The 26457-nt window shown below is 45.3% G+C and overlaps 1 protein-coding gene across 5 annotated transcripts in view; it reads right to left on the reverse strand.

The window, feature by feature from the left end:
* Window positions 1-26457, reverse strand: part of ZNF827 (zinc finger protein 827) — a 158505-nt gene that overhangs the window by 94115 nt on the left and 37933 nt on the right. For all 5 annotated transcript variants that reach the window (XM_037162374.2, XM_037162373.2, XM_037162375.2 and 2 more), the window contains 3 exons: window positions 22637-22809; window positions 16640-17120; window positions 1338-1571 (listed from right to left, as the gene is read on the reverse strand). In XM_037162374.2, coding sequence (XP_037018269.2) covers window positions 1338-1571; window positions 16640-17120; window positions 22637-22809 — 888 coding nt within the window. The remainder of the gene's footprint in view (window positions 1-1337; window positions 1572-16639; window positions 17121-22636; window positions 22810-26457) is intronic.

Raw genomic sequence — 26457 nt, forward strand, 5'->3', positions numbered from 1 at the left:
CCCTTACTGCATTGACTGAAAAACCGACAGATCACTCCATGTCAACATGACCTTCTGACACTGAACGGAGGGGTCAGCTATATGAAGACATGTTGGCTTGAATATCATTTTTTGAAACTTTCAGCATTCACCGACCAGCACAACCCTGTCACACCTCCCGACTATAGGAGAAGCTGTGCTGTCATTGCAAGTTTTAGGCAAACAAGGCTACAATCGGATGTCAGAATTGTATTATGGCTTCATCTACACGAATCATGTTCCCCTGAAGTTCCAGAGCATTATGAACACCAAAGGAAAGAATTCTTAACCCCACCAACTGGCAGATGCAGGAATTTCAACTGTGCTGATACAAGGACTCTAAGTAAATCACTATTAATTTCTTACTTCCAACCCGCTGGTCAACCAGAAACACAGTCCGATTCACCTATGAGATTACTCAGCAAAGCACCCTGCTCGCCGCCACCACTACGAATCTCGCCACATCCTCCACCCACAGCAAGCTACAAACTGAAAACAGCTTTTGATTGGTATTAGCACCTTGAATATAGTTTCTAGAAGTTATCTTTAAGCAGTAGTGAAATAACTGAAGATGGAGTATGACTTGGTAAGTAGTATTATTGATACAACTTTTCTTTCCATGTTTTGAAAGTCATACCTTTGAATTTAAAAGACACTCAATGTTTACCTGTTCCAAAGGGGACGGGGCAGACAGGAGATGGGGAACATAAACATCAAATTATAACCCATTTTGCCAACATCTGCAAGGCTGGGATTACATTTAGATACTAAGGAAAGCCATTCATCTTAAGGACTGAACAATTATTGTAATACCTCTTCATGAAATTTTCTATTCCTAAAATCTCATTGCTACTCTGTGAGTAATTACTTCAAGTACCACCTCAACCACTCATTAGGTTAAGAATAATCTTTTTAATAGTCCTTAAAGAACATAAAGTAAAAATACACACAAAAGCGAGGTCCTCTCTTAGGAAAAAAAAGATATTCCGATCACTCAACAGCAGTGCTCTGCGTGCCATTAGAACCCATTTAAAATTACGACCTGCTTCATCTTAGAAAGCAGCAGTGTTTTCCAACAATTCTCAGTCACACTCAGGAAATGAAGGTTGCATTTAATAAGACAGATACCCAGTTCACCTCCGAAAACAAACTCATACACACGACCCAGGGATTTAGGCCAAGTCCTCCATCGTTCCTGAATTCACAGGGATAAGGAGACAGGGCTACCAGGAGGCTAATTATGAGCCATGTAGGAAGCAGCCTGGTTGGCTGGTACGTGAAATGATCCGAACGCAAACATTTTAGAGTAAATCAGGTACCTGAGAGTTTCATGAGAAGTTCTGACGCTGCTTTGACGGACATGTCCTGCCTCAGCACACTCCCCTTCCCTTCCTGGGGCTTAAGTGTGTCCTCAGAGACGCTGGAGGCTGACACTTCAGATTCCGGGCTGAACACGTAGCTCGACCGAGGCAAGGAGGTGCTGAGGGCCTCCTCTTCCTTAGGCTCCTCCTTCACTTTAAAGTTAAGATTCATGGGCTCCTTCTGATTTGCGGCTGTCAAAAGAAGAAAGGGATTATATATAGAGAGACAGATAAAAAAGGCCATTCCCCTCTTAGCTGTTCCCAACTCAACCAGGTGTGGACGCGCGATCACATTGTGCTAACAGCAGGAGGGACCACAACCTAATCAAAATCGGCTGAGCCCAGGGCACGAAGACACAATACACTCCAGAAGCGTGTGGGCTTCTGAGTCTCTCGGACCTATCCTGTCTTAAAAAGTGTTGATTCTACAAAGTGTTTGGGCATTTTCTCTTTGGTTTCTCTCAACATCTTCTCTCCTGTATGTGTTGCTGCCTCCCTCACCCACCTGCACTCTCCCCACCTAGTCCTTCATGCAGCTTTTCTGCCATAAAGTATTGAATATAATAAACATGAATCAGAGGCCATAGCCAAACTGAAAGCCTGTGTTGGGGTGTGAGGCGAGGATGGAGACTGTGCCAGAGAGAAAGGCTCGGACTAGAGATATATATCTTTTGCTTTAATGTACGCTGATACCACTGACCCACAAACAGTGGGACATACACTTGACATGGCTTTTTGGGTCTAGGTGTGCGGCCCACGTCACCCCTGGGTCCACGGTGGGCACTGTTTAAAGAAAGCATATTTTGAAATAATTTCAGATTTGCAGAGAAGTTGGAAAGATGGTTTGAACAGTTCCCATCCATCCTTCACCCGGCCTTCCCAACATTAACATCTTACTGAGTCATGATGTTTTTGCCAGAACTAAGAAATTCACATTACTGTGATCTAAACTCCAGATTTTATTTGTATTTCACCAGTTTTTCCACTCATGCCATTTTTCCATTTTTAGCATGGTTGGCTGGTGTGGAGTGTGTGGCGAGGCAAGAGCTAACTAGCCTGTTATGGGATGGACTCCATGGTGTGGCTACCACACACCACTAAGCTACACGCCACCCGGGAAAGACAAGAAGGAAGACAAGCATCCTCTACCACCACCCGTGACTTTCACGGGCACCTTGCTCCCTGCTCAAAGGCCGTGTCGGAGGAAGTTCTAGGTTGCTTATGTTGGGTGTGTTTGTCTTTTGAGACAGAAGATCTCATCTTAATACAGAGTTCCTAGCAATGCTTATTAGAATGAGCCTTAAACCCATTCCTACTTAATAAATAAAAGGAAGAAAACAAATCCCAAAGCAAAGACCTATTATTACTCCTTGCTCACCGCCTACCCCCAGCCAGTACTCAAACACAAAGTCCTTTCTTTCTACCTCATGCCCATCTAAGAATGAATATTCTGGAATCACAAGTTCATACAGACCAGCATATTTGGAAAACTGTAGCCCAGAGGGCCAACATGACATTTGGGAGTTTTGCTACCAGAAGAAGGAAGAGCTAGAACCTAGTCCATGGGCTGCCCATCCTGTGTCCCTTACTAACTTCCATCACACCACTCCCCCACCTCTGGTTTCTACGTCTTAACAACACTAATGTAACTTGACCTTCAAATCTTTGCTGAAGTCTGCTGTGTTCGAAATTACGACTCCCTCCCCAGTACTCCCAATCTCTCTTACTCTATACTTTCATCTTTTTTCCAAAATATTTATCAGCTCATAACATACTGTTAGAAATTGAATTGTGTCCACCTTCCCCCAAATTCATATGTTAAAGCCCTAAATCCCATTGTGACTGTATTTGGAGATAGGAAGGTAAGTAAGGTTAAATGAGGCCATTAGGGTAGGGACCCAATCCAATATGACTGGTGTCCTTATAAGAGGAGAGAGCCGGGTGAGGACAAAGTGAGAAGGTAGCCACCTTCAAGCCAAAGAGAGAGAGGCCTCAGGAGAAACCAAGCCCACCAACACCTTGATCTTGCACCTCCATCCTCCAAAAGTGTGTAGAAGAAATTTCTGCTGTTTCAGCTGCTTGGTCAGTGGTACTTTGCTATGGCAGCCCAAACAAGCTAATCACATGCTATATAATTTTCTTATTGATTATGTTCACCATTTATGATCTGCTCTTCATGAAGGCAATGATCTGTTTTAACCCTGATGGGCCTTGAGTGCCTAGAAAAATGCCTGGCACATAGTAGGTGATATATATATTGAATTAGTAAAATACATTGACCACAAATTAGTGACATCAGATGGTACTCCACCATTAACTAAGAATCTCAACAAAAACTAAGAATCTCAAACTATCTCACCAAAGGCAATTAGCTGTGCTCTCACTGGTTATGAGACTGGGGATAAGAACGCAGACGTGAAGTTTGGAGTTCGCTTCCCACACCACAGTGCTCACTGAGGTAGGTGACTCTGACCAATCACCTGGACTCTGGCATTACTAAAGGAGCAGTCCAGACATCAAGCAAAGTGCCTAAATCCAACCCTTTGGGGACAATGCCATCAGAATCTAAACCAAAGGGAACAAAAACAGTTTCTAGAGCAATCTGCAACAAGCATGCATTTCGGATCTCTACCCATCTACCAGGGCAGCAGTTCCTAAGAAGACCTTAGTTAGTACAGTCTCCCCTCTCAGCCAGTTCCTTCTGGGGTTCCTTCCTGGGGTTTGTGCCAATCACCTTCTAGCCCCCCGCCTTTCCTCCAGGACCCTTCACGAAATCTCCTGGCAGGGGCATCCTAGCTAGTTACGATGGAGTCATCAAAAGGTGGGTGGGGCTACTACAGATGTGACTTGGATTCTTTGGGAAGGCATAATATAAAGTGAATGGTTAGGTATTATTTTTAAAGGCTTCAGTGCTGCATCTTTTATTTTAAAGCTTTTTAAAATTCTAAGGTGAGGCTATGAGAAAGATAAGAAACTGCTGGGGCCCGGAAAGTAAACCCAATCTTCTAGAGAGGGCCACCATTATGCTGACGCTCTCTGAAGAATCAAGGAGCTGCTGGGAGCAGTGGGCAGAATACGAGCTACAGAAAACAAGGGGAAAAAAGACACTCATCCCTGTTAGTATAGCCCAGACTTAACAGAACGTCAATAAGACACTTCAAAAGAAACAAAAGGCAGGCTGGATGTTGCTGGATTATAAATTTGCAAGGCACTTTCTACCTGGTTTTCATTCTGACAATGAGAAGAATAGCATAAAACTAGTAACACACTGGGGAAGTGTAAATAAAGACAAGTCGAAAAAGCATGTGGGAGACACTCACTGCTCAAGTTTTAATTTCCAAAACATTGGGCCTAAATAGGAGATGTAAAAATAGAATTGGAAGGTTATCTCGCTTTCTTTCAATTATTAGAAATATTTACATAGAGAATAATAAATAAAGCCTATTATTTTAGAGTTAATGGCTGAATAATTGCCATTGTTTTTTATTACCTGAGGTAATTAAAATACCCATTGTCTTTCTATACAGAAAGGTAAAATTAAAGATATTTTCTTTGGGGGGCAGGAAGCAGGGAGTTGCTCAAAGAAAAGGAATTGTACCTGACTCACTGCATACACAGTCGTATTTCATTCTTTTTTTTGTAACATGGATTTATTAGTCACTTCCATTGTTTCTCCTTTCTCGTAGGCTTCTTTTTTTAAAACATTTTTTAATTGTTATCCAAGTACAGTTTTCTGCCTTCCCCCGCAACGCCCCACAAGATCTGTGCATATATCAGTTTGTGAAAGTTTCGCTCACTTGCCCAGACTGCAGTCTGTATTTTAAAGCTTCCAGATACTCCACTTTTTTTTTACGAAGATACCTTAATATTTTTTTTCATTTTATTTTTGTAATGTTATATTGTTTTAGGAACTATGTATTGTTTTGACAATGTTATCAGAATCCCTCAGTAATTCAATGCAAGGAAAAAATGCAGAAGGCAAAGAGCCATTAGGACCTACTCTGTTATCTCCTTATATCTCTTTCATGATTAAAATTAAATTTTTTTAATTTTTGTTTTTCTTCAGAGACTCCACTCTGAATACAGGGAGGAAGCCCCACTAATCAGGGGCCCATCTCTCACTGCTGCAGAGACGTCAGGCCTTGAGCCTGAGGCTCTGATTGGGAATGACGTACATCTCAAGTTCACAAATTTTGTGCAGTTGGGCTGCCATTTAGAAGAAACAAATGAGCTTTCTGAGGATTTACAGAGGATTCAAGATAAAGGCTAGTATGGGAAAGGAGTGAGAAGCCACTGGGGTAAAGCCCTTCCTAATTAGAGAGTTTCTAACTCCCACAGGCAGGCATGAATGAGTTGTAGAGGAAGCCCCTCTGTGAAGTAAGGTGTCCTCAGTTCTCAGGGAACTTTCTTCCATGTGCCCCTCCTTGAGGAATATCCTACAGAACTTCCTTAAAGGCCCTGATGGATTTTAACAACGTACACAACTCGCATCTGAATAGTCACACAGGAATTATTCATCAACCACCAAAGATAAGGATCATTATTATCTTGGTATTTAGAGGTGAGGAATCTAAGGTCCCAAGAGGTTAATAGACTGACTCCCCTCTCCCCACAAAAAAAATCACAGAATCTCTAGACTCCAGGGCTTCTGGCTAAAAATGCACCCAAGCTCTCTCCTTTCTGTCCAAGATAGCCCAGGTTTCTTAAGAAAGATGCTAACCTCAGCAGTTGGACTGCGGGCCTTAGGAAATATGTGATACGGAGTGAAGTAAACATTGTTCACAAGAAAGGGAAGGGTGAGGGGTAACCTGGGAGGAAAGAATTTTGTGAGAATTTGAGAGGAGGGTGGAAGAGGAGAAACAAACTGCCACATGACAGCTTCTGCTCTGTTCTGGATGGAGTTCCCTCTGGTGAAGGCAAATGACATTCTCCTTGAGTTTGATGATCCAGCTCTCTTTCAGTTCAGAGTCTAGCAATTTTGCAAATGATGAGCTGTTTCATAAAAAAGCAAGACCCATGAGCATTTTATTTACTACCTCACCCTGAACCAGAGCCCAAGTCTCTGGGACCTGCGAGGGACTGCAGAGCAGTGGTTTCCAAACAGTGTTCCAAGGAACCCTAGAATATGCTTCAGGGGTTCCAAATATTCGCTTCCAATTTCAGTTTCTACGATTATTTTTAAATTAACTTAAAACTTAATTTTAAAATAATTTAATTTTAAAAGGTGCATTATGTACATTATATAAGACGTCAACTGGAGACCACTATGTTAATTTGTGTCGATATGTTAATTCAGTGTGTGTATCATTTGGGATGCAGTTTTTCCTGTTACGTAAGTGTTAGAGTTCTAGTAATCCATCTCTAATAAGGAAGCGGTTGGCTATGCACTGATCATTCAAACAGTTCACAGCGGCACGCGTGTATCCATGTAAAAGTATACAGTTAGGGTACACCCGGAGTCCACAGGCACCCCTGGATGCAGGCCTTCTCAGCCTTGGCACCACTGGCACCCCAGGCTGGACAGTGCGCCATGGGAGACTGTCCTGCACCTACGAGATGTTTAGTGGTACCCTGGCCTCTACCCACTAGATGCCGAGAGCACTTCCCATTTGTGACAACAAAAAATGCTTCGTGCCATTGCCAACAGCCCCTCCGGCACACCCTTGGTTGAGAACCACGGCCTTAAATTAATGCCAGGACAGGTTCAAGTGTATCTGCTTTGGTGAAGCTTCTGATTGTGGCTGACGGACATTCGCAGATAGGGAAATACATCTGGGCCTGGCACTTCCAGAGCGCTCACCACGGGCCCAGCAGCACACCGAGTGCTTGCCTGGCTTCGTCTTTCTGACCCTGACAACAGCCCTTTGAAGGAGGTCCTACTAGGATCTCCACTTTGCAGGTGAGGCATCTGAGACTAGAGATGAAACAAATGTCCGAATCATAGTTAACTAACAACCGAGTAGCTGATACGGCTTTGGAAAGTTCCAGATGCTTCTTGTCTGCCGTCTAGTATAAGGAATGAGGGCAGTTGCTAAATATTGTCGAGTTGGAAGCAAAAAACTTCTTGGTATCATATTCTTCTCTCAAGTCTGCAGACACTTAAGTGAAGGGACCCTGAGATTACGAGGTGAATTGTTCGAATGCTGCCCTCATTTGCAACGTCTGCCCTGGGTAAACAGTGTCACTTGAAACTGCAATCAGAGAAACAAATTTGGAAATGCGCTAGGTGCAGATGGGGCTGAAAGACCTCACCTGATCATAGCCCTAAGTTCACATTTTGTGCTTATAAAATAGCAACTCTTTTCTTCATGGCTTGACATTTTTGAGTAAATAAATGTAATAAGTGACCTTAAAAATAAACTTATATTTAAAAATATATATTCTATGTGTTTTACATATTAACTCTTCACTTAAAATTTTGTTTAAAAAAATGGGCTTACCGTTGAAAATACAAACCAACAAAATAAAACTCCTTATTACTGTTTTCTACTCCCTTATTTTACAATAAGAAAGCACAGACTCAGAGAATGATTTGGCCTCTTGAAAACCACAAAGATTGTTAACGATAGACCCAGAATCAGAATCTTTCCAGATTACAAACCAATGATATCCCTTGGATTTATATGAAAGTATACATGGCCAGGCTGGGGACCTGGAATTTTTGTGATAATATGATGCATTTTTAAGTGAGAAAAAAAATAATAAACTGCCTTTTAACATCATAAGGAAAGGGGAAATTTAATTAAACAGTATAATAAAGTGGAGTATTACTTTCAGATGTTAAGCATATTATATCTAAATAGAATGTTTAAAACATTAGTTAAATATTTTTCCACCTTGCTCTCCAGTAAGGTAAACTACTTAATTTGCCTTAAGTAGTTTCATAATTAGTGTGTAGTGAAGTTTTACCCATCTCCTATTTCTCATTAATCCCCACCTGAGCTAATACTTGGCCACACTTCAGGACTGGCGTCCCTCACCGAGGCTGCGCAGCCCTCAGCCACAGCTCCTGCAGTTACAGACGAGTGACAACGGGGAAACTAAACAGCCTCCGGGCAGGGTCATGGGAGTAACAATGAGCGGTGCCTCAAGAACGTTTGAACAAATAAATAAGGTTTTTCCCTGTGAACTAAACTACTCAAAGGATCACATAAGGAGCAAAAGTAGCTATTTGCAGTAATCCACTTAACAGACAGGATATCTCCCTTGTCACAAGCAGGAAGGCCAAGTCCTGGAAAACCAATCAAGACATGCGTAAAAGTGGAAGAAAGCTGGATGTTAAAGTCATACTATTACGTCCAAAGAATGAAATGGATGAACAGCAGGAAACGATTGGAGATTAGAAAAAGAAAAAAAAAAGGAAGACAGCCTAAAGACTGTATATTTCTAACACTTTACAGGGGAGTTGTCATCTGCCCCAAATGACACCCCCTCTTGATTGTTACACTCGTTTTAAGTCACTATGCCGACATTCTGGTTTATATGCCAGTTTTTTACATGATTTCTGTTACTGAGGAACACCTGGAGAATCCGAAAAACTCTGGGCAAAGGGAGGCTACAAACGTTTGTGGCGATTTCCCTCCCAGATGACCCACCCCTTTGCCATGTGACTCTGCAGCTCCTCCCACAAAGGGGTGTAGTCGATTTCCCTGCTGCATCCAGGCTGGAGTTGTGGCTTGCTTTGGTCAATAGAAGGTGTTGGACGTGGCCTTGGGCCAGTTCTGGGCTGAGCCTCCAGAAGTCTTGTGCTCTTTCGCCTTCCCCTTGGAACCCTGCCCAGTTGCCATGTGAACGAGCCTGGGCCAGCCCACAGAAGGATGAGAGACCCTGGGGAGCCGAGACGCCATCCCAGCTGAGACCGTCCTAGACCCGCGCAGCCCCAGCCAGCCTGGCAGTGGGCCGCAGATGCACGGAGCAGCAGCCCCTGCGGAGCCCTGCCCGGATTGCCAATCCACAAAATCGTAAACCAAGAAAATGGTTATCATTTTGAGCTGCTAAACTGTGGAAGAATCTGCGAGTGCCACAGACTGCAGCTCCTAGTCCTGGCCCTACAAGCTGAGGTCCCGGAACATCAGGCATGAGGCCACACCGAGGCACTCGCACCCACTGGGGCTGCCTTCACCCGGCCTGCTGGCTCTCTGTAGACCACCGCTCCCTACCCCGTCTTCTTTCTCACGGCATCACGGACGTGGTTATCGATCTGCAAATCTTTTTTAAGGGAAGTAACATCACAGCCTCTGCAAACCTGACTTCCAGAATGACTATTAGAATGTTTCCCTTATAGTCCATCATGGAATACACTGTGGATGATTCAAAGAAGAAGATGTTATAAAAGAAGCATGATCTTCCCCCACCCCCAACAACTTGAAATAGTTGAAGAAGCGAGACAAATACATAGCAATAGAAGGGACTAGCCATAATGCAAGCACCAACCTGGGTGATAAAGACTCCAAGCATTACTGGAGTTCACCATGGGGGCAAACACTAAAGGCCAGAATACCAGGAACAGTTTAACTTTGGGAACTAGTTTTGGAAGGAAAGGTTAGCACTTGCAAAGGCCTGGCAGTAGGGGAAGGTGTCATAGGGATGGGGCCCGACGTCACTAGAAATTCCCCACAGAATCCCACTGTGGGTCAGAGGTGCAATAAGACAGCTATTTTAGCTTTAAAAACATTATTCATTATTTTTTAAAAGTCCCCTTTCCCATTTTATTTAACAGGAGGAAGACACATGGGACGCTCCTCTTCAAATTGTCAGGCTCCTGAAACAACACAAGTAAAGGCTGAGAAACGGAAAGGAGAGGGGCGTGTCTGAGAGCTGGTGAAGACTGTACATGTGTTTTTCTTGAGAGAAGCAGGGATGGGGTTACTCGGTAGCAAGGAGCAGGTGGGGGCATAAACTGATGTCAGAAGCACTAGAAGTGTCCTTCCGAATGCCTCGGAGGGCCTGGGGGCAGGGGGACGGCGGCATGGAGAAGGTGTCAGGGAGGGAGCTGGAGGGGCAAGCTGTCAGCTGCACATGAACGACGGACTGTAGGTCTATTCTGAAGACACAAAAGTGTAACCAGATTAGCAACTGAATTAACATGTAGAAATGATGCCATGGTTTGAAGCCAAGGAAAATAACCAGTGAAACAGACGGAGGTCAAAAAGACAGTTCGCTCAGCTGAGAAAAAAAATTAGGTAATAGCTAATTAAGTGGTCGTGAGCCAAAGCTTTGCAATTAGGCAGAGCTGGATCTTTGTTCTGTTCCTTGTAGATGAAGCCTTAACACCTCAGCTTTCTCATCTACAGAATAGGTTTAATACTGTTGACCACACAGGGCTATCGGGAGGGTTAAATGAGAACTTACTCGAAGTTGTTGGCACGCCGCCCTGCTCAGTGTAAACACAGCTGATTGGTAATAGTGCTTATAATAATAATAGTAGACTTAGTAATAATAGCAGCAGCAGTAAGTAGAAGGTGTACTTCTCAGGGAAGGAAGAAAAGGAGCCGAATTTAGTTTTGCAGCAATGTAGACTCTGATTAGTTTTCCCAGGGGTCTATCAAGATGAAAAAACTATTCTGTAGGTAGTTCTAGAACAAGGAATTGTTCAGTCCAGCTCTCTGAGGAAAGAAAGGTCTGGATTCCGGTCATGACCCTTTTACAGAATTTACACCAAGTCTTGGTTTCCCCATTATGCACGCTTGTTAACAGACAGTGTACTTGGAAACACACTATACACTAGAAAGCTCTACAGAAATATAAATTGGCCTTATGGTTACTACTCTATTTGCATTGAACGATTCCTGAAAAGCTGAGGAGTGCTCATGTAACTTCCAATGGCACCGAGCACACGGCACTCGGAGAACGGTCCCCGTGCTGGGTGCTCTGCTTACTTTACAACAAAGGACAGAGAATGGAGCCAAGTTCCATTGTCGCTGCTTCCTTCCTCTGTGATTTGGGGGATGGCAGACTGGGGGAGGAAATGCCGGAGCCAGTCCCCCTGGCTTAGAATCCCAGCTCCGCCACTTATTCACGGTGTAAACTTGGGCAAGTCTCTCAACCTCTCTGCTTCTTAGATTTCATCTGTAAATGGGAATACCATCTCGCTATAGGGTTATTCTGAAGTTCGTGTGTTAATGGAACAGAGTAGATGCTATATAAGTGACTGCTAAGGAACACAAAGTCCCCACCTATGGCTGGAGACCCATCCAAGTCCTGCTTTCTTGTAATGTTACCTGCTCCTCTCTGTGACACAGATCAGCTCTGGTTTCACGGAGGCGCAAGTCACTGAAGACCAGGAAAGCATCACACTCCCCTGCTCGTGGGAATCACCCCCAGGTTCAATATTAAAATCCACAATTTCCTAAGGGCATTCAGGCTGCCTGCATGTGAAGTCCCTAAATGCAGCTTCTGACACCAGGGATTTCAGTCACGTGGTCGGCGAGTGCCCATCAGGAAACAAGTGAGGCAGGGTTAACAAGAGGGGCCAAACCGAGGACACAAAGGAAGGTGGCCAAAAATACACCCACTGGGGAAGGCACCCAGGCGTGGGGTGTGGGAGAGTCCCCTGGCCACTGGCACCGAAGTCCTTGGGCGTGAATGCCCCAAGATGGCACTTACTGGAACAACAGCTGGTTTGTTGAGTTGTTTAACAGAAAGCCCCTCAGAGCCACCAGGCAATAAGGACGACCCGGTGTACTGGGTGTCTCCCATCACCCCTCCATCTGCAGAAGCACGAACAGATGTATCACAGGACAGACAGGGCAGCGGCCCTTCACAGACTAACCATCCTGTATCCTCCGGTGCACAGAAGGGACAGAATAGATGGGAGTGGCAGAACAAAGGTCTATGGGATGCAAATATGTTCACCAGCCCCAGTTCATTTACACAAGAAGACCTTGGCTGTTTTATAGCCGTGCTCCTTAAAAATTAAAAGCAATTCCGCTTGTACCCATTTGTAAGTAAGTCACTGCTTTAAAAAGTCTGTCTCTCCCAGTTAAGATCACTTCAGCAGTGAGTTTATGAAACTAACAAAATGTGGAAGGCTGTATAAATTTTTTTGCCCATTTCCAATTTTAAAATACTTGACGTGACTTGTATCTTTTATTTTAAAAAATCAGAGACAAAAAGATATTCCCAGCCAACAACTGAGGGGCCAAGTTTCTGTCAAGGCCTGGGTTATAATTTGGAGAGCCAAAATTAAATTATACATCTTGAAAAGTGTAGTTTTCAGAAAGAGACATGACGTAAGGCCATAGCAGGCAACGTTTAATCAGGCCTCAGTAAGGATACGCCGAGCCCCTCGACGTTCTAGATGAGGCATGAGACTTCCTAGTTCTAACTAGAGAACATTAAGATGTTTCTTCTAATTCTCCTGTCACGGGGCTCCACGAGGAAGAACTTGGGGTTTAATGAACATGACTCAGCCAGGCCTCTCACCCACGGCAACCTTGACCTCTGTGGAAGGCCCCAGACCCACCTCACACCACCACGCCCCTTTCATGGTCTGGGATACAAAGCAAGGGAAGAAAGCTGTACTGAAAAGAAGCTGTACCAGGTACCAAGTTTCTATTCCATATCAGTGGTCCTCGGTCTTGGTTGCATGTTAAAATCATTTGAGGATTTTAAAGAGAATATCAATGACTAGGCCTTATCCCAGAACAACTGAATCCTAATTTCTGGGAGTGGGCTGGACCCTGGCATTAAACAAAACAAAACAAAGCAAAAACTCCAAAGTTAGGCCTGCTGCTGGGTGCTGGGTGGCAGAGAGAAGGCACAGAAGCAGCAGGAACTTCCGTGCTCTGAGCTCAGGTGAGCCCTCTCGCCTGCACAGCCCAGGTCATGCGGCCCCTGGATCCCCTGCCCAGAGATGCAACCACCTGCATATGTCTCCTGGCTCCCAAGAAAGATCTATGCAAACAAGTAGGGCTGCAGCCCTCAAAGACCTGCCTTCTGGGCCAAAACCCTGAGCAAAGTTTACAAAATTATTTTTTCTCATGGCCTAGAAAGCCAGCAGCGGGGCCGGCCCATTCTCTCCCCTAAATCAATCATGGTGCTGAGCCTGGAAAGCCCCGGTTCCAGGGAACAGCATCGATCTCGAAGGACCCGGGAATGTTAAGTGTGGGCTCAGGCAGAAGAAGCGTTAGCTGATGACTGGGAGAAGGGGTTCGATTTCACAAGCACATGAGCTGGCATATGTGGAAATCGGGGTGTGGGTGGGAGGAAGACGGAGAGTCTGTTTAAAGCAGCATTCCACCGGTAATTTTAATCCCACTGGCTTCCCTAAGGTCATCTCTATGCTTGGTTTTAGTGGAAAGAGCAAGAAAGACTCCCCTTAATAACCAAGTAAGAAAGAATCAAGTGTTTCCCATCTCTCTTTTGGAAACAAGTAGGTATGTACATGCTTGAATCTGTCACTGTGCTCCAGTTCTGTGGACAGTGATGAGGTTGGCACAGACACTCACAGACGCTGGGCCCACCAACAGCTGCTCCCTGCAGCCCCAGCAGGTGCGCGCACAGAGCCCAGCTAACACTCGGCGCAAGAACAATGGTGTCGTTGTGACACTGAGGGACAAGGCCCAATGTTGACCGTGACTGCACTACATTTGAGTAGGGAAAGAGCTAGATGCTCAGCCATAGTTCTCTGGGATTTGGTCCTCTGGTCCCAGGATCGCAGCCACGGACACAGTCGGGCACACACAGCACCACAGTGACGGCAGCTATCAATTACAGGGCTCGGCCATCCAAAGAGCTAGTGGAATTAAAAAAAAATTTCCTCCAGAAAATGTATTCCTCTCCTTGGAACATACCTTCTTCTCCCGTGGGCTGCATCGCCACAGTCGCCGAGTTTACATTTACATCCAAATATGCACACACAAAAAAATTACCGATGCATCTCACTCCCCAGTGACTTCGTAACAGGTTGCTAGGTAACAGTGCACACAAGTCAGGTTTCAGGACCTTTAGTAAGCCACCATAAAATAGCTGCATGGGCCTTTTGCATAAATAGTGTGCATTTGTTATCTGTTTTCCTCTGCCAATTGATCAGTTGGTAAATACTGTGACTGCCAAACCGTAAACAAGTTCCCTTCAATAGCTAGCTGAGAAAACAGATCACAATAGAAGGCACAGTTTTTTACCTTAAGCTACCGACTGGCTTCGGTGCTGGTGGAACTCCTGTTTGCCATTCTGGTATTCAGTTAGGCCCCCTGAGATTGGGTCTGGAGTTAGTTACAGCCGGATGTGGGGCACCAGGGCTGAGCCGAGCAGAGTGGTGTATCCTACACCAACTGTTTTATCCAACCCTTCCTCCTGCAGGTTTGAAAACTTCCCAGCGTGGTGGAGTGTGGGGAGTAACCCCTTACTAGGAGTTACTCACCCACCCTCGGTTTTCCCTGTTAGTAAGATGTCTGTCTCTCTTCCTGTGCTCTGCTCAGGGAAGATGCCCTTTGCATTCCCTGGTTTTGCACTAGAAGAGTCCAGAAAAGGAGCCCCTTGGGCTCTGCCATTGGCGGGAGACCGTCAAGGAAGAACCAAAGATGATGGGGAGGGAAAGACTAAAGTGTCGACAGCAAAAGGGACACTAGAAGCCTGTACTTCCCTCCCTCTCCTCAGTAGCCCCCTCCTTTCAACAGTATTTCAATGTAAAACCCGGCAGTCTCTAAAAGCTCAATTCCCCTCAGATGAGCTGGAAGAAGGGGACGGTGGCATGGGGGCGGGGCAGCAGAGAACCTCCTGTTTGTCTGAGCCCAGTCAGACGCACTTGAACTCCTAGGACTTGACTGTTCCCAGAGCAGGGCTGCCTCATTCGCACCTCACTCACACCGCAGGTCTGCTTGCCTCCCGGACTCTGCCCTCTTCCCCTCCGATGCTCATTCCTGTGACGCCTCATTTCTATCCCCTACCTTTTCTCATTCTTCCAACTAGCGCTGGGCACCCCTAAGGAGCAGAGATCTGGGGTGTCAGGGACATTCCAGAAGACCTGACTGAAGTGTCGCCGAGCATGGGGTCTTCAGAGTGAAACCGAGCCTCTAATTCACCTGGCAATGACATTTAGTGAAATGCGGCTCACAGTCCATTTAAAGGAAGGCGGCGACCAATTATTCTCCATTTAAAAGGGTATTGTCAATCTCCAAAGAGCTGAAGTGGCATTTGGAAACCATCGTGGGGACTGCCGTCGGCACTGCAAGACAGAACCGATCCTCGGCCGACCTTTCCCCACCCTCCACATCGCCTTTAAAATTTAAAATTGTACTTCAAAAAAATGAGATGAGTAGCAGCACAATCCCACAGTGTCTCGTCATTCTAAAGATAGTCAGGCAAAGCGGCCCCCTCGGCTTCTCTACCTGCCCCGTTCAACTCCACAAACTTGATCCAAGGCATTGAAAACAAACAAACAAACAAACAAACAAAAAAACGCTCGTATAATTTGATGGTGAAAGTGACTGATATCAATGAATAAAAATAATTGTTTACAACTTATACTCCGTATCTTTCCAAATGGCATTTGGGTAGTTGGAAAATAATTTTTTCAAAAACTCTAATTCTGCTTTATATGAGGTCAAATTCATAGAGACAGCAAGAGCAAGGGCGGCTACCAGGAGTTGGGGGAGGGAGTCACTGTTCAGTGCCACGATGAGAAGAGCGGAGATGGACGGTGATGACCGTTGCACAACAATGTGAATGTGCTTCACGCCGAAGACCTGCACACTTAAAAATGGTTAATTTCCTGTTGGGTATATTTTATCACAATTAAAAGATCTCCCCTGGGGAAAAAACTAATTCTAAGATAATCTTTACCATTTAATCAAAATTTTAAAGTCTCTAATTCCTAATAGTAGCCTCTGTATATAGGCCCTTTGAAAAAATCTTTCAAATTAACAGCAAAGAACTTGAGTAATGCAAAATGAAGTGTTCCACACAGCACTTTAAAGAACCCAAGGCGGAGACAAGTTCAGTAAGGGCCAAGGTCACACAAAGAACGGCCACTGAGCTGGCTCACCAGGTGACCTTTCCCCCACAGCAAGAGTCCATAAAGGAGAAAAACTCGAAGGCCATCAGTGAGCCCTGCTGTTTCCAGACCCAAACCACAGCAAGGCCTACTTCCAAAGGACTGGGAAAAAAGTCCAGGGGAAAATGTGTGAAGGTACAGACTACCAGAATTTAAAGGCACCTTGCCATCATCGAGTCCTACCAGTTCACTTTACAGATGAGAATACTGGCAGAGAAGGGGCGGGGGGGACAGAGAGAGAGAGAATACAACCCTATTCAAGTACCTGACAGCTTCATGAGAAAATCAGACGCCATCTTAACAGAGATGTCCTGGCTGAACAATGCTGACGCACTGTTGGCCACATACTCGGAGGGGTCTTTCAGCTTTGTGTGGTTGGCCGGCCTGTCGGCAGCATTCAGGGTAAAGGAGGCTGGCAGGCCGTTATCTTCCTTGGGTTCCTCCTTCACCAGCAAAGGCGAGATGCCAGCCCCACCCTGGCTAGTCCTCTCTGGAGTGTTGGCCGTCATCATGGTCCCCACTAGCTCTGTCCCTCCTCCTTCCCTTTGCTGCCCCAGGCAGGCACTGTCACTGAGGTGGGGAGATCCCTTGACATCTGGGTCTGGGATCTCCTCCTTCACCTTGGCTTCTGTCCTCAGGAAGTGCTGGTGGCAGCGCATGTGGAGCTTCAGGCTGAAGTGGCGTGAGGACGTGAAAGGGCACAGCTGGCACTGGAAGGTCTCTCCCCGGTCCTGGTGCTGGTGAACCTGACGGAGAAGCAAGAACAGTGAGCTGTCCCCCGTGTGCTCCTGGGCAGCGCCGCACTGTGCATCTGCACGAGTCATCAACAACCCCCTCCCGGCACAGAGGGCCGGCCCAGGGAATAAAGTACCCAGAGGGGGGCACGGCGTTACTCTGCTCCAGGTGACGAGGTCGTCCCCAAACATAAAGCGGGTCCCGGTAGGTTAAGTGTCCATTATTAGAGCCGTGTGCACGGAGCAGGGTAGTGTCGGCCCGTGGAGGCCATCGGGGCAGGACCCTCTTAATCGTCTGGCCATCTGATCTCGGTCAGCGTCCTCAGAGAACACATCACACACCGAGCAGAATGCAAACTTACCTAATTACTCACTGGGGTCAAAACGGGTCACCTGTCATGTCGATCCTCTCATCGCAGTCATACCTAGCACGTTCCCAATGACTGCTGCCCAGAGGATTAGTGACGTTTTGCAAACATAATTTCAATTTTTCAAATGCTTTTCTAGGTAGTTAAGGATGTGGGGAAAGATGTCTCCAGAGTGTTCCCATTTTATAGACATGGAAACTGAGACCCCAGGGCAAGTGGCTTGAGCAAAATTACATGTGAACAAAGCAGAGTGTGCAGGGATGACCGCAGTTGGGTCCCCACCGCGGATTCTCAGTCAGATGAAACCAGCGTTTCCCGCTGCGGTGATTCAGGCGTCTGCAGTGCACGCTTTGAAATCCAGTCTTGCGGGCACATCTATACTGGTAAAAATTGGGAGGAACTTTTTTTTCCTTCCGGTCACTACCGAATTTAGCACTTGAAAAAGTGAGGAAACCATCGCTCCGGCCCGAGCCAGGCTTTGAGCTGGCAGGTGCTCCTCCGCTGGTGAACCCCCCTTCATCTCTGCCAGCGCACTTCCGCGCTGCCCCGCCGCACCCCGCTATTTCAGGACTGGCCTTCCCTGGCGTAAAAACTGCCAATTGCGTGGATTTGGGCCAAATGATCTGGGGAGAGGTAGAATCTGGGCAAGCAAATCAGTGATGGGAATTCAAAAGCAAAACAAAATGGACATCTCATCTGTCAGGGGTGACCCGAGTCTCAGGATTTGAACCCAGGTCTCACCAAGGTTAAGGGCCGGCCGGTGAACCCGCTGCACCACCTGGCCCCTCTGCACAGGCCTCCTTTCCAAGAAAGCAAGTTTTACTGCAGCTGTTTATGCATTCTGAATGCAATCCAAAAGTATTATTCACCAGCCAAAACATACTTTTAAATAATGTTAAGTGACCAACAAAAGCAAAGAAATTGAACATTAATGGTGAGATCCTCTTGCTACAGCACCCCACTGTGGCTTTTTGAAAAAAACAGCAAGAGACATTCTGGGTCCCCCAAAGCATGAATTTTCTCAACAGAAATCACCCTCTAAACTTAAATTCAGTCGCGGCAAAGTCTTGCCCACTAAAGCCCTTCTCTGCCAGGTCTGGAGGGGCTGGGCGGCGCGGGCCCGGGATGCCACACCGTCACTGGCTGTGAACATCACTCCGCTCTGTGCTTACACAACAAAGGGATCTCACTCTGGAGCCCATCGGTCATTTGCTTTCTCACTGAATCAGGAAGATTTCCTACCACTTCTCCACCAGTTCACACGGAGGCGGGCACCTCGGGGCCTCAGGTCACAGCGCCAGGGGACCCTGACAGGTCCAGCCCCAAGCCTGCCCTGGAACCGGGTGGTAAAGGTCACAAGGCAGAAAGCTTCTGTAGTCCCTGGGAGAGTGCAGGGGGCACGCTCCACCCTAGAAGTGTCCTTACATCTCCCAACCCAGGGGAGGAGAGGAGCTGATCCAAGAACAGAAGCTCCAGAAGCAGCTCCTGGAAGAAGGAAAAGCACAGAGCGAGCCCCCGTCGGAAGGGAGCCCTGGATGGAAAAGAGTCTGTAGGCAAGTATTTTATGTGGCTGCTTTTCCACCGGGTCCTGTCCTTGCTATATTTAGTTGTGGAAAAATCCGTGGACGCAGTGTTGACTCTCGCACTTACAATTTTGTTTGAGCTACACCTTCCCGGAGGGGCTGCGGACCCCATTTGGCCTCGGAGAGACCTGTGAGCTCCACCCCCCTGTTGCTGCGTCTCCCCTTCTCCTCTGACTGAAAAGCTCTTTCGATCACAATTTTTATTCTCTTCAGCTTAACGCTGACTTCAAAATCCTTCTTACTCTGCTCATGAGGAAACACACTTGTCTAAGGCGCATCACTGTTTCCAGGCCACAGAGTGATGTGCTAACTGCTTTTTGCTTTTGAAGCAGAAGCAACCACCCACCCTGAGAGGAGGGGAGTGAAGGTGCTGCTACATCAGCAGGTCCAACTGCTCAGTCAGAGGAACACGGGGAACCTTGGGAAACCCCCCCACCACCCTTGGGGGACCTGGCCAGTCGGGTGAGGGGCTTCCCCCAGAGTCATAGCCCCTTAGACAGACGGCAGGCCTGAGACGAGTAGAACTTGGCGCCCTGACTCTGGCCCCCTTTTTCTTGCCATTACTTCACCCATGTTCTTTAACTTAGCAGTCCTCCTCACCTTTTCTGTTCAACTTCAGCTTATGAATTTCCTATTTAATTCCTGTATGCTCACTCATCCAGGAAAGTTGTAAAAGACTAAATGGAAATCTTAGATAACCCTGAGGAAGCTGGAGGCATTTACATCTCCTGCTGCTGCTGCTCATAAAAACATCTGCACAGTATATCACAGAGGAAAGGCAGGCTTAAAAAAACATACAGTGCCTAGCACCCAGTAGGAACACTGCCAGTGCTGTGCTTGTTGGACAAATAAAGTAGAATCCCATTCTGTTCTTAAATGAACCTCTATAATTAACATGGAAGGAGAGACACTAGAATGTCACTCAAGGTTATTTCTGTGATGAGATTAAGGGTCAGTTTTATATTCTTCTTTTTACCAGTTTTTCCAAATTAAACACTAAAGATATTATCACAAAAGGAGGAAACAATAAAGTTATTTTAGAGAAATCCAATTAGACCATGTCACTAATTTATTTCTAAATGTAAATGTTAATGTACATTCAGAAGGCTTTAGGGTAATAATTACTGTATTAGCTACATTTACCTAAAGTTTCTCCGAGCTGGGCTCTGTTAAGTGGCTGATTCCATGATCTCATTTAACTCTTACAACAACCCCCTGAGATAGATCACATGATGATTATCTCCATGAACCGAAATGGAAGCTTGGAGAGGATAAATGATTTGCCCAAATTCTCACAGCTACCGAAAGACACGGGACTGAGATTCTACCTAAGGTTTTCCTGACCACACAGTCTGAGATCTTCATCTATAGGCTGTGCTGCTCCCACTTCTTAGACAGAAACCGTTTTTAGAAAACCCCTCCATCTTTGTAATCTCCGGTGAGGGCAGCAGAGGACATCTATTGACTCTAAAACCTCAACTATCGTATTTCTGTGCGGACTATTATTTGCAAAATTTAGCAAAATCCAAGTATGTGTAATGAAAACCATGAGTCCTTGCATGAAAGAATTTTTTCAAAACAGGTCCATAAGTGAGGTGCAGAGTAGAGACAAGAAACAGCACACCACTTGATAAAATTAAACTTGGATGAGCCCTTCTCGCACCTCCCTTATCAGAGGCTCAGGTGGAGCTCAACAGGTTAGCACACGACGAGTTTGAGTGCAGCAGTCATTTCACACCACTGCTTTATTGTGCAGGTTATTGATCTGTTCTGAAAGCACCGTGAGACCCGACCGCCTGCAAATCCCTTGCCGCTCTCCTCAGTGATGATACAGACGCTCTGCTCGGTGACGCTGTCCGGGCCGACCGTCTGTATCATCACGGCCTCAACTCATTTCTCTGCAGTTTCAGGGTCAGTAGTTCCTGCTCTTGAAAACCCAGCTTTTTTCCCCCATGGGTTTATAAATAGGTTGTTTTACGTGACCCTGAGCTGAAACCAGGCTTACAAGGTGTCAGGAGAGATGCGAGTTTTCTGCTCACTGAAGCTTTAAATTTGTCAGACCTGATTTCTGAACACAGCGTAGGACACAGTAATGAAAACAAATTTTACTTTTAAAGGCATTTCTTTTGAAGTCTCATCCCGCTAGCAAAATCCACTTTGCAGGTGTAAAATATGAGGTTTGACTTTGGGAAGAGGTGACAGAGGATGAGGAGGGTTAAAGTAACAACTAAGTAGGCTCACTAAAATTCGGCCAACCGGAACTCCTGGTTAAATGGATTCCGAAGATGAAGGGCATGCTACTCCCAGAACAAAAAGGCAAATGATAGAAAACAGATAACATCATGAATTTAATTTTTTTAACTTTCCAAGCTATTTCCTAAAGTCGATATAGGTTCTGTCTGCTTGCATTTTTTTCTAGAGCTACAATTATGAACAGTGATTACTGATGTAGTCAGAAGGATCAGACAAGCTTTAGAAAAAAGCAAATGTCTTAATTATGTACATAGACTATATTTCTTATGGTAGGGAAGTAAAAACTTTATAAACAATGTCAACAGCCAAACCATATTGAAAATACCAGTAAAAATAACTGCTACCATTAAAGTGTTAGATGATAGTTACTGAAATTACATCATTATTAAAGAACATCTCTGTGACAGTGACTTTACGAATACTATCCCTTTAAATACTAATGATAGATCTTCTAACATTACCACGCCCATTCAACAGGTGAGAAAATGAAGCCTAAGGGCTCAGGTGCTCAAGGCCACTTAGCTAGTAAATCGCACATTAAGATTAAAACTTGGGTTCAAAAGCAAGTTCTCTTTTGATCTTGAGTTTCCTCCTTGAATTTCAGAGAAAACCCTTAGTAGTAATGGCACTTGCTAAAAAGATTTCTAGACGACTAAGTCCAGGCCCCCAGCCCCCATCTCACTGAAGAGTGACATACAGACGCTACTCAATGCTCTGTATGTCCATCACAGGCACAAGCCCACCTGTTTTCAACAGGACATTGAGGACAATGTCCTTACCTGGGTAAGTGTGACCCTGGGAATTATGACAGCTCAAACACGGACAGCCTCAGGGAGGACTTGGTCCTGTCGGGAAGGACCAGGCCTCCCACAGGGGTAACAGTGAAGCCCAGGTGTCTTTCAGAGTCCCCCCCCCCAAACTCCTGTCAAGTGCTCCTCCGAGTCTGTAAGCAGAAGAGGGCAGTCTCTCCAGGTAGGTGGACGGGTCCAAGCGCCCTCTCTCTGGGGCGCAGGTCCAGCGGCCCTTCCTGTACTCTTTCCGCCCCTCCAAGCACCCCAGAAACGCATCACCATGCAAGGGTTGGTTAGGCTGCAGCTCCCCTAAGAGGGACGGCTCTACACCACATGTATGATTTAGACACTGAAGGTTCTCTCCGTCCTGAAGTTCTTGGTTGTAAATGGGAAATGAAGACCTTCACAAGAAGACTCTATTCCAGGTGCTTTATCCGATCTACCTTGTGACCTTGAGCCCGGCCACCCCGCAGTGGCCCCTCTCCTGCTCAGCTGTGCCCCACTCGTTGGAAGGTCTGCTGCGGCCGGCTTACCTTCATGTGGGATTTGAGATTGTCCTTGCGAGCACACCGGAACGGACAGAGTGGACACTGGTGGCTTTTTAAACCTGTGTGAATTACCATGTGCCGCTTCCAGTAACTCTTCCTTTTTATAACCAAACCGCATATTGGACACTGAAAAGGCTTTCCGCTTTCCTCTTCGGAGGCTTGGAAGAAGGAGAGAGAAAGGAACATTAAAGAAAACAGGAAGGTATATGCAGCGCTAGATCAAGAACACTCAAAATGGTCTGACGTCTTTTTCTTGGCAATCCCAGGATGTTATCCATGAGGAAGTTTTGCAGCTGTTTTTCTTCAGGGAGGAACCCACGTTCATCTCATGACTTCCCTCTGGGTACCATTTTTCAACATCTGATCGCTCTGCCTCGAGGTCTTACTTCTAGTGGCCGCCCCATACTCAGGAGTCAGACGTCTGCAAAGGGGCTTCGCCTGACCTTTCCTTGCTCAGCCCAGAGTGGGCTCAGTTCAGGGGCTTTGTTTCCGGGAGAAAACTGCTGGACTCGAGTCCACCCATGAATTCCTGAACTTGAAAATGACAAGAAATAAAGACGAATCAAACGGGACAGAGAATGACACTCGGCAGGGGCTGAAAACCATAAACCTCACAAACTGAACTCCAGTGGAGACAAATTTTAGGATCCCTACCGCTGACTTGTTCAGTTATGACTCAAGCAGATGCTGCCGCTGCTAATTTAGCCATTGGGGGTCTCAAGGTCAGGGGTTTCGCCCCCTTATTTCTGTCCCGCTGGATGCCGCTAACGAGAGGCACTGCCTTCCCCTGCACGGCCCCGGCCACCTGCTGCCCGCTTTGGGAGGAACTACCAACCTGCTTCGATTTTTCAGAAGAGCAAACAAACCAGCTGGTTCCTCCAAGGAAAGTTCTGCTCACTCTCTCCTTCACAGTCTCCACAAGGGAGGGTCTCTGTTGGGACACCAAGTTCCCAATACTGATTGGCACTGGTCTGTACCATAGTGGCCTTGGCCATCGGGAAATACAATCCCAACAGGTAGAGTTCAGGTCTCAAACTTTCCTTTCTTAATCATGAGGGATCGGAAATATTTGCAAACTGTAATGTACTCACAAATAAAATCCATGAAGCTATATTTTAAAAATGAGGTATGCTATAGTAGCTAATATAGAAGCATGCCCAAGATATTCAAGAGTGAGTGGGTGAAGCAAGACATGAGACTATGTCTGGGGTGTCTCTATTTTTGTTTTCCAGAAAATGGGAATCAATTGCTGCTGAAACCATTAGGTGAAAGGTTGACAGGGAACTTTATAGAGGATGGATCAGGCTGACAACACAAAACCACCGATTAATCTTAACGTCACTGAAAAGGGAAAAGACATTGCACATCCTCTGATAAACCACTTGTGAAATATTCATACACAAAATTTAATCAGGCGTCTATCTAACGAGCAGTTCCCTGGAAATACAGGTGATTTAAACAACAGGCTAAACACACAAAGGGAACAGAATTAGCCAAACTCAGAATGTGGGAAAATCTGTAGGACAAATGACCCAGTTTCTTCAACAAGGAAATAACATTTTTTAAAAGGGCAGGAGTTATGGATGAAAGGACACGTGAAGACACATATAAAAAAAGGCAAGGGGTGCAGCTTATTTTGATCCTGATTATAAAATTATAAAATAACACTTTTGAGGTGAATTGAAGACATGCCTGGCTGTTCCATAGTCTCATGGAACAACTGTTGATCCCGTGAGATGGGACAGCAGTCAGTGTGGTTATCAGTTCAAGTCCCTTATCTGTTGAAAATATATATGGAAATATTTACAAGCAAATGGACATGATGTCTGCGATTTGCTTTAAAACACCTGAACAAAAAAAAGAGGAGGAGGAGTAGGAAGAATGGGATGAATCAATGAAACAAACAAACAAAAAAGATACCCTTTTATTTGTATGAAAATTGTCTGGAAGCATACTGAGGAAACCATTATGCAGTTAACTTACAAAGATAGTGGATTAAAAGACAGGGGTCAGGGAGGGAAACTTTTGTTTTTATTTTACATTCTTCGGTACTATTTGAATTTTTAAATGCACATGTTACTTTTACCATTTTAAAAGGAAATATTCCCAAGTGTGAGCTTTAAAATACTTTTATATTTTCACTGAGTCAGCTGAGTCTCCACATGCAAAGAACCACTTCAAACAGACGGGACCAGAAGGGTTCTGGGATGAAGTTAGGGCATTCCAAAAACGCTGTTTTACTGAGACAGGTAGAAGCAATATGGGTCGGCTTGACCAAGTAACTGGAAAGAGAATCCTCTATCTAAAAATATGCCCTTCAAGCCGGGAAATTCTACTTGTGACATGTTCTATTACAAGTATTTCCTCTTCCGATTGGGGGATGGGGAGGGGATGGAGAGTTTCCTTCTACTCTAGGAAAAGGACAGTTTTGAGGTTTATCTACATATAGGCTTCTTCATTGACCCACTGGAGCCCTCCTGATGTCTATTTCTGTTGATTGTCTCTGCTGACCTGCAGTCCTACTCCTGACTGGGCCTTGAATTTCCCATCCTTCATTGTCATTGCCTTCACTCTGATATCTTGATCACGAAGACTGCATGTTGAACAACAGATTGGAGAGAAAGGACTGAATTGAGCCTCTAGGGGAGATGCCGTCATAAACCAGAGAGGAGGAAGAGAAGTGATAATGAGTCTACTTGGGGTTATAGGAGAACATTAAAGAACAATAGTAAGAAAGAGGTACCCAAACAGGTTGCCACCAATCCCATCTTCAGGAAGCACTCCCTACTATATAAAGCAGGAAGTACTCCCTGCCTAATTTTATAGAATTGTCTGGGAGATGAGAGAAAACCTGAGATGTCTTCTACTGAATGGAGACTGCACAGTACATCACAGGAAGGCAATAACAAGGAACACTGGCGGCCTCCCTGGACACCTTGCTTTGCCAAATGTGAGCACCCCCAGAGCGCCCCCCCACCTCATCTATACCGCCAATGCAGTCCCAAGTGCACTGCATAAACACAGCATGTTAACATTTTGTATAAACCTATTTTATTTCGGAGCTCCTCTTCCTTAGTTTTAATTAATACCAAAGCACACATGAATCATGCACAAATTAGGGTGCCCTTGGATTGACTGGAAAAAGAATTAGAACACTCACAATGAAAAAAAAATAAAAACCTAGCCACAAGTTACGTGGTCAAACAGCTACACTACTATAACCGTTTGAATTTTTTAACCCATGGTAGCAGGAAAAGGAAGAAAACAATCCAAATGACAAAAGTAACCAGAGTACAATAATCAGTTTTCAAAGTTGACCAGTAATCTCCCCTGATAACATCTGCATTTTTATTTATTCAAGAAAAAAAGATTCATAGTGTAGTAGGATGCCCTCCACGTGTATAGGACATAAACTAATGTAAAGAAAGGAGGAATGAGGATGTATCCTATTTTGTGTGCCAAACGATTTTCAAGGAGCTGACAGCTGCATCTAGACCTTAAGGAAATAGGACCACTTCCTCAAAATAACCCACACATTCTTGAGGCAGCAGGATTGAAACGTTCATGATTTCACCTAGCTTAACAACTGTCTGCTAAACAATTTCTCCCAAATATATCACTAGCTAATTATTATCACAGCAAACAAAACTAAATCCCATCAGATGCTAATCGGCCCAGTGGGATGGAAAGCTACTAATTTGTTACATTGGGGAAAACATGTTCTTTTTCTAGGCAATAATATTATTGGAATAAAAGAGATAATAAATGTGTGTGAAATGCCCGTCACGCAGTAAATGGAAGCTATT

The sequence above is a fragment of the Artibeus jamaicensis genome, unplaced genomic scaffold (assembly GCF_021234435.1).
Source record: "Artibeus jamaicensis isolate MK-2021 breed Jamaican fruit bat unplaced genomic scaffold, CSHL_Jam_final scaffold_537, whole genome shotgun sequence".
In the NCBI taxonomy this organism is placed as follows: Eukaryota; Metazoa; Chordata; class Mammalia; order Chiroptera; family Phyllostomidae; genus Artibeus; species Artibeus jamaicensis.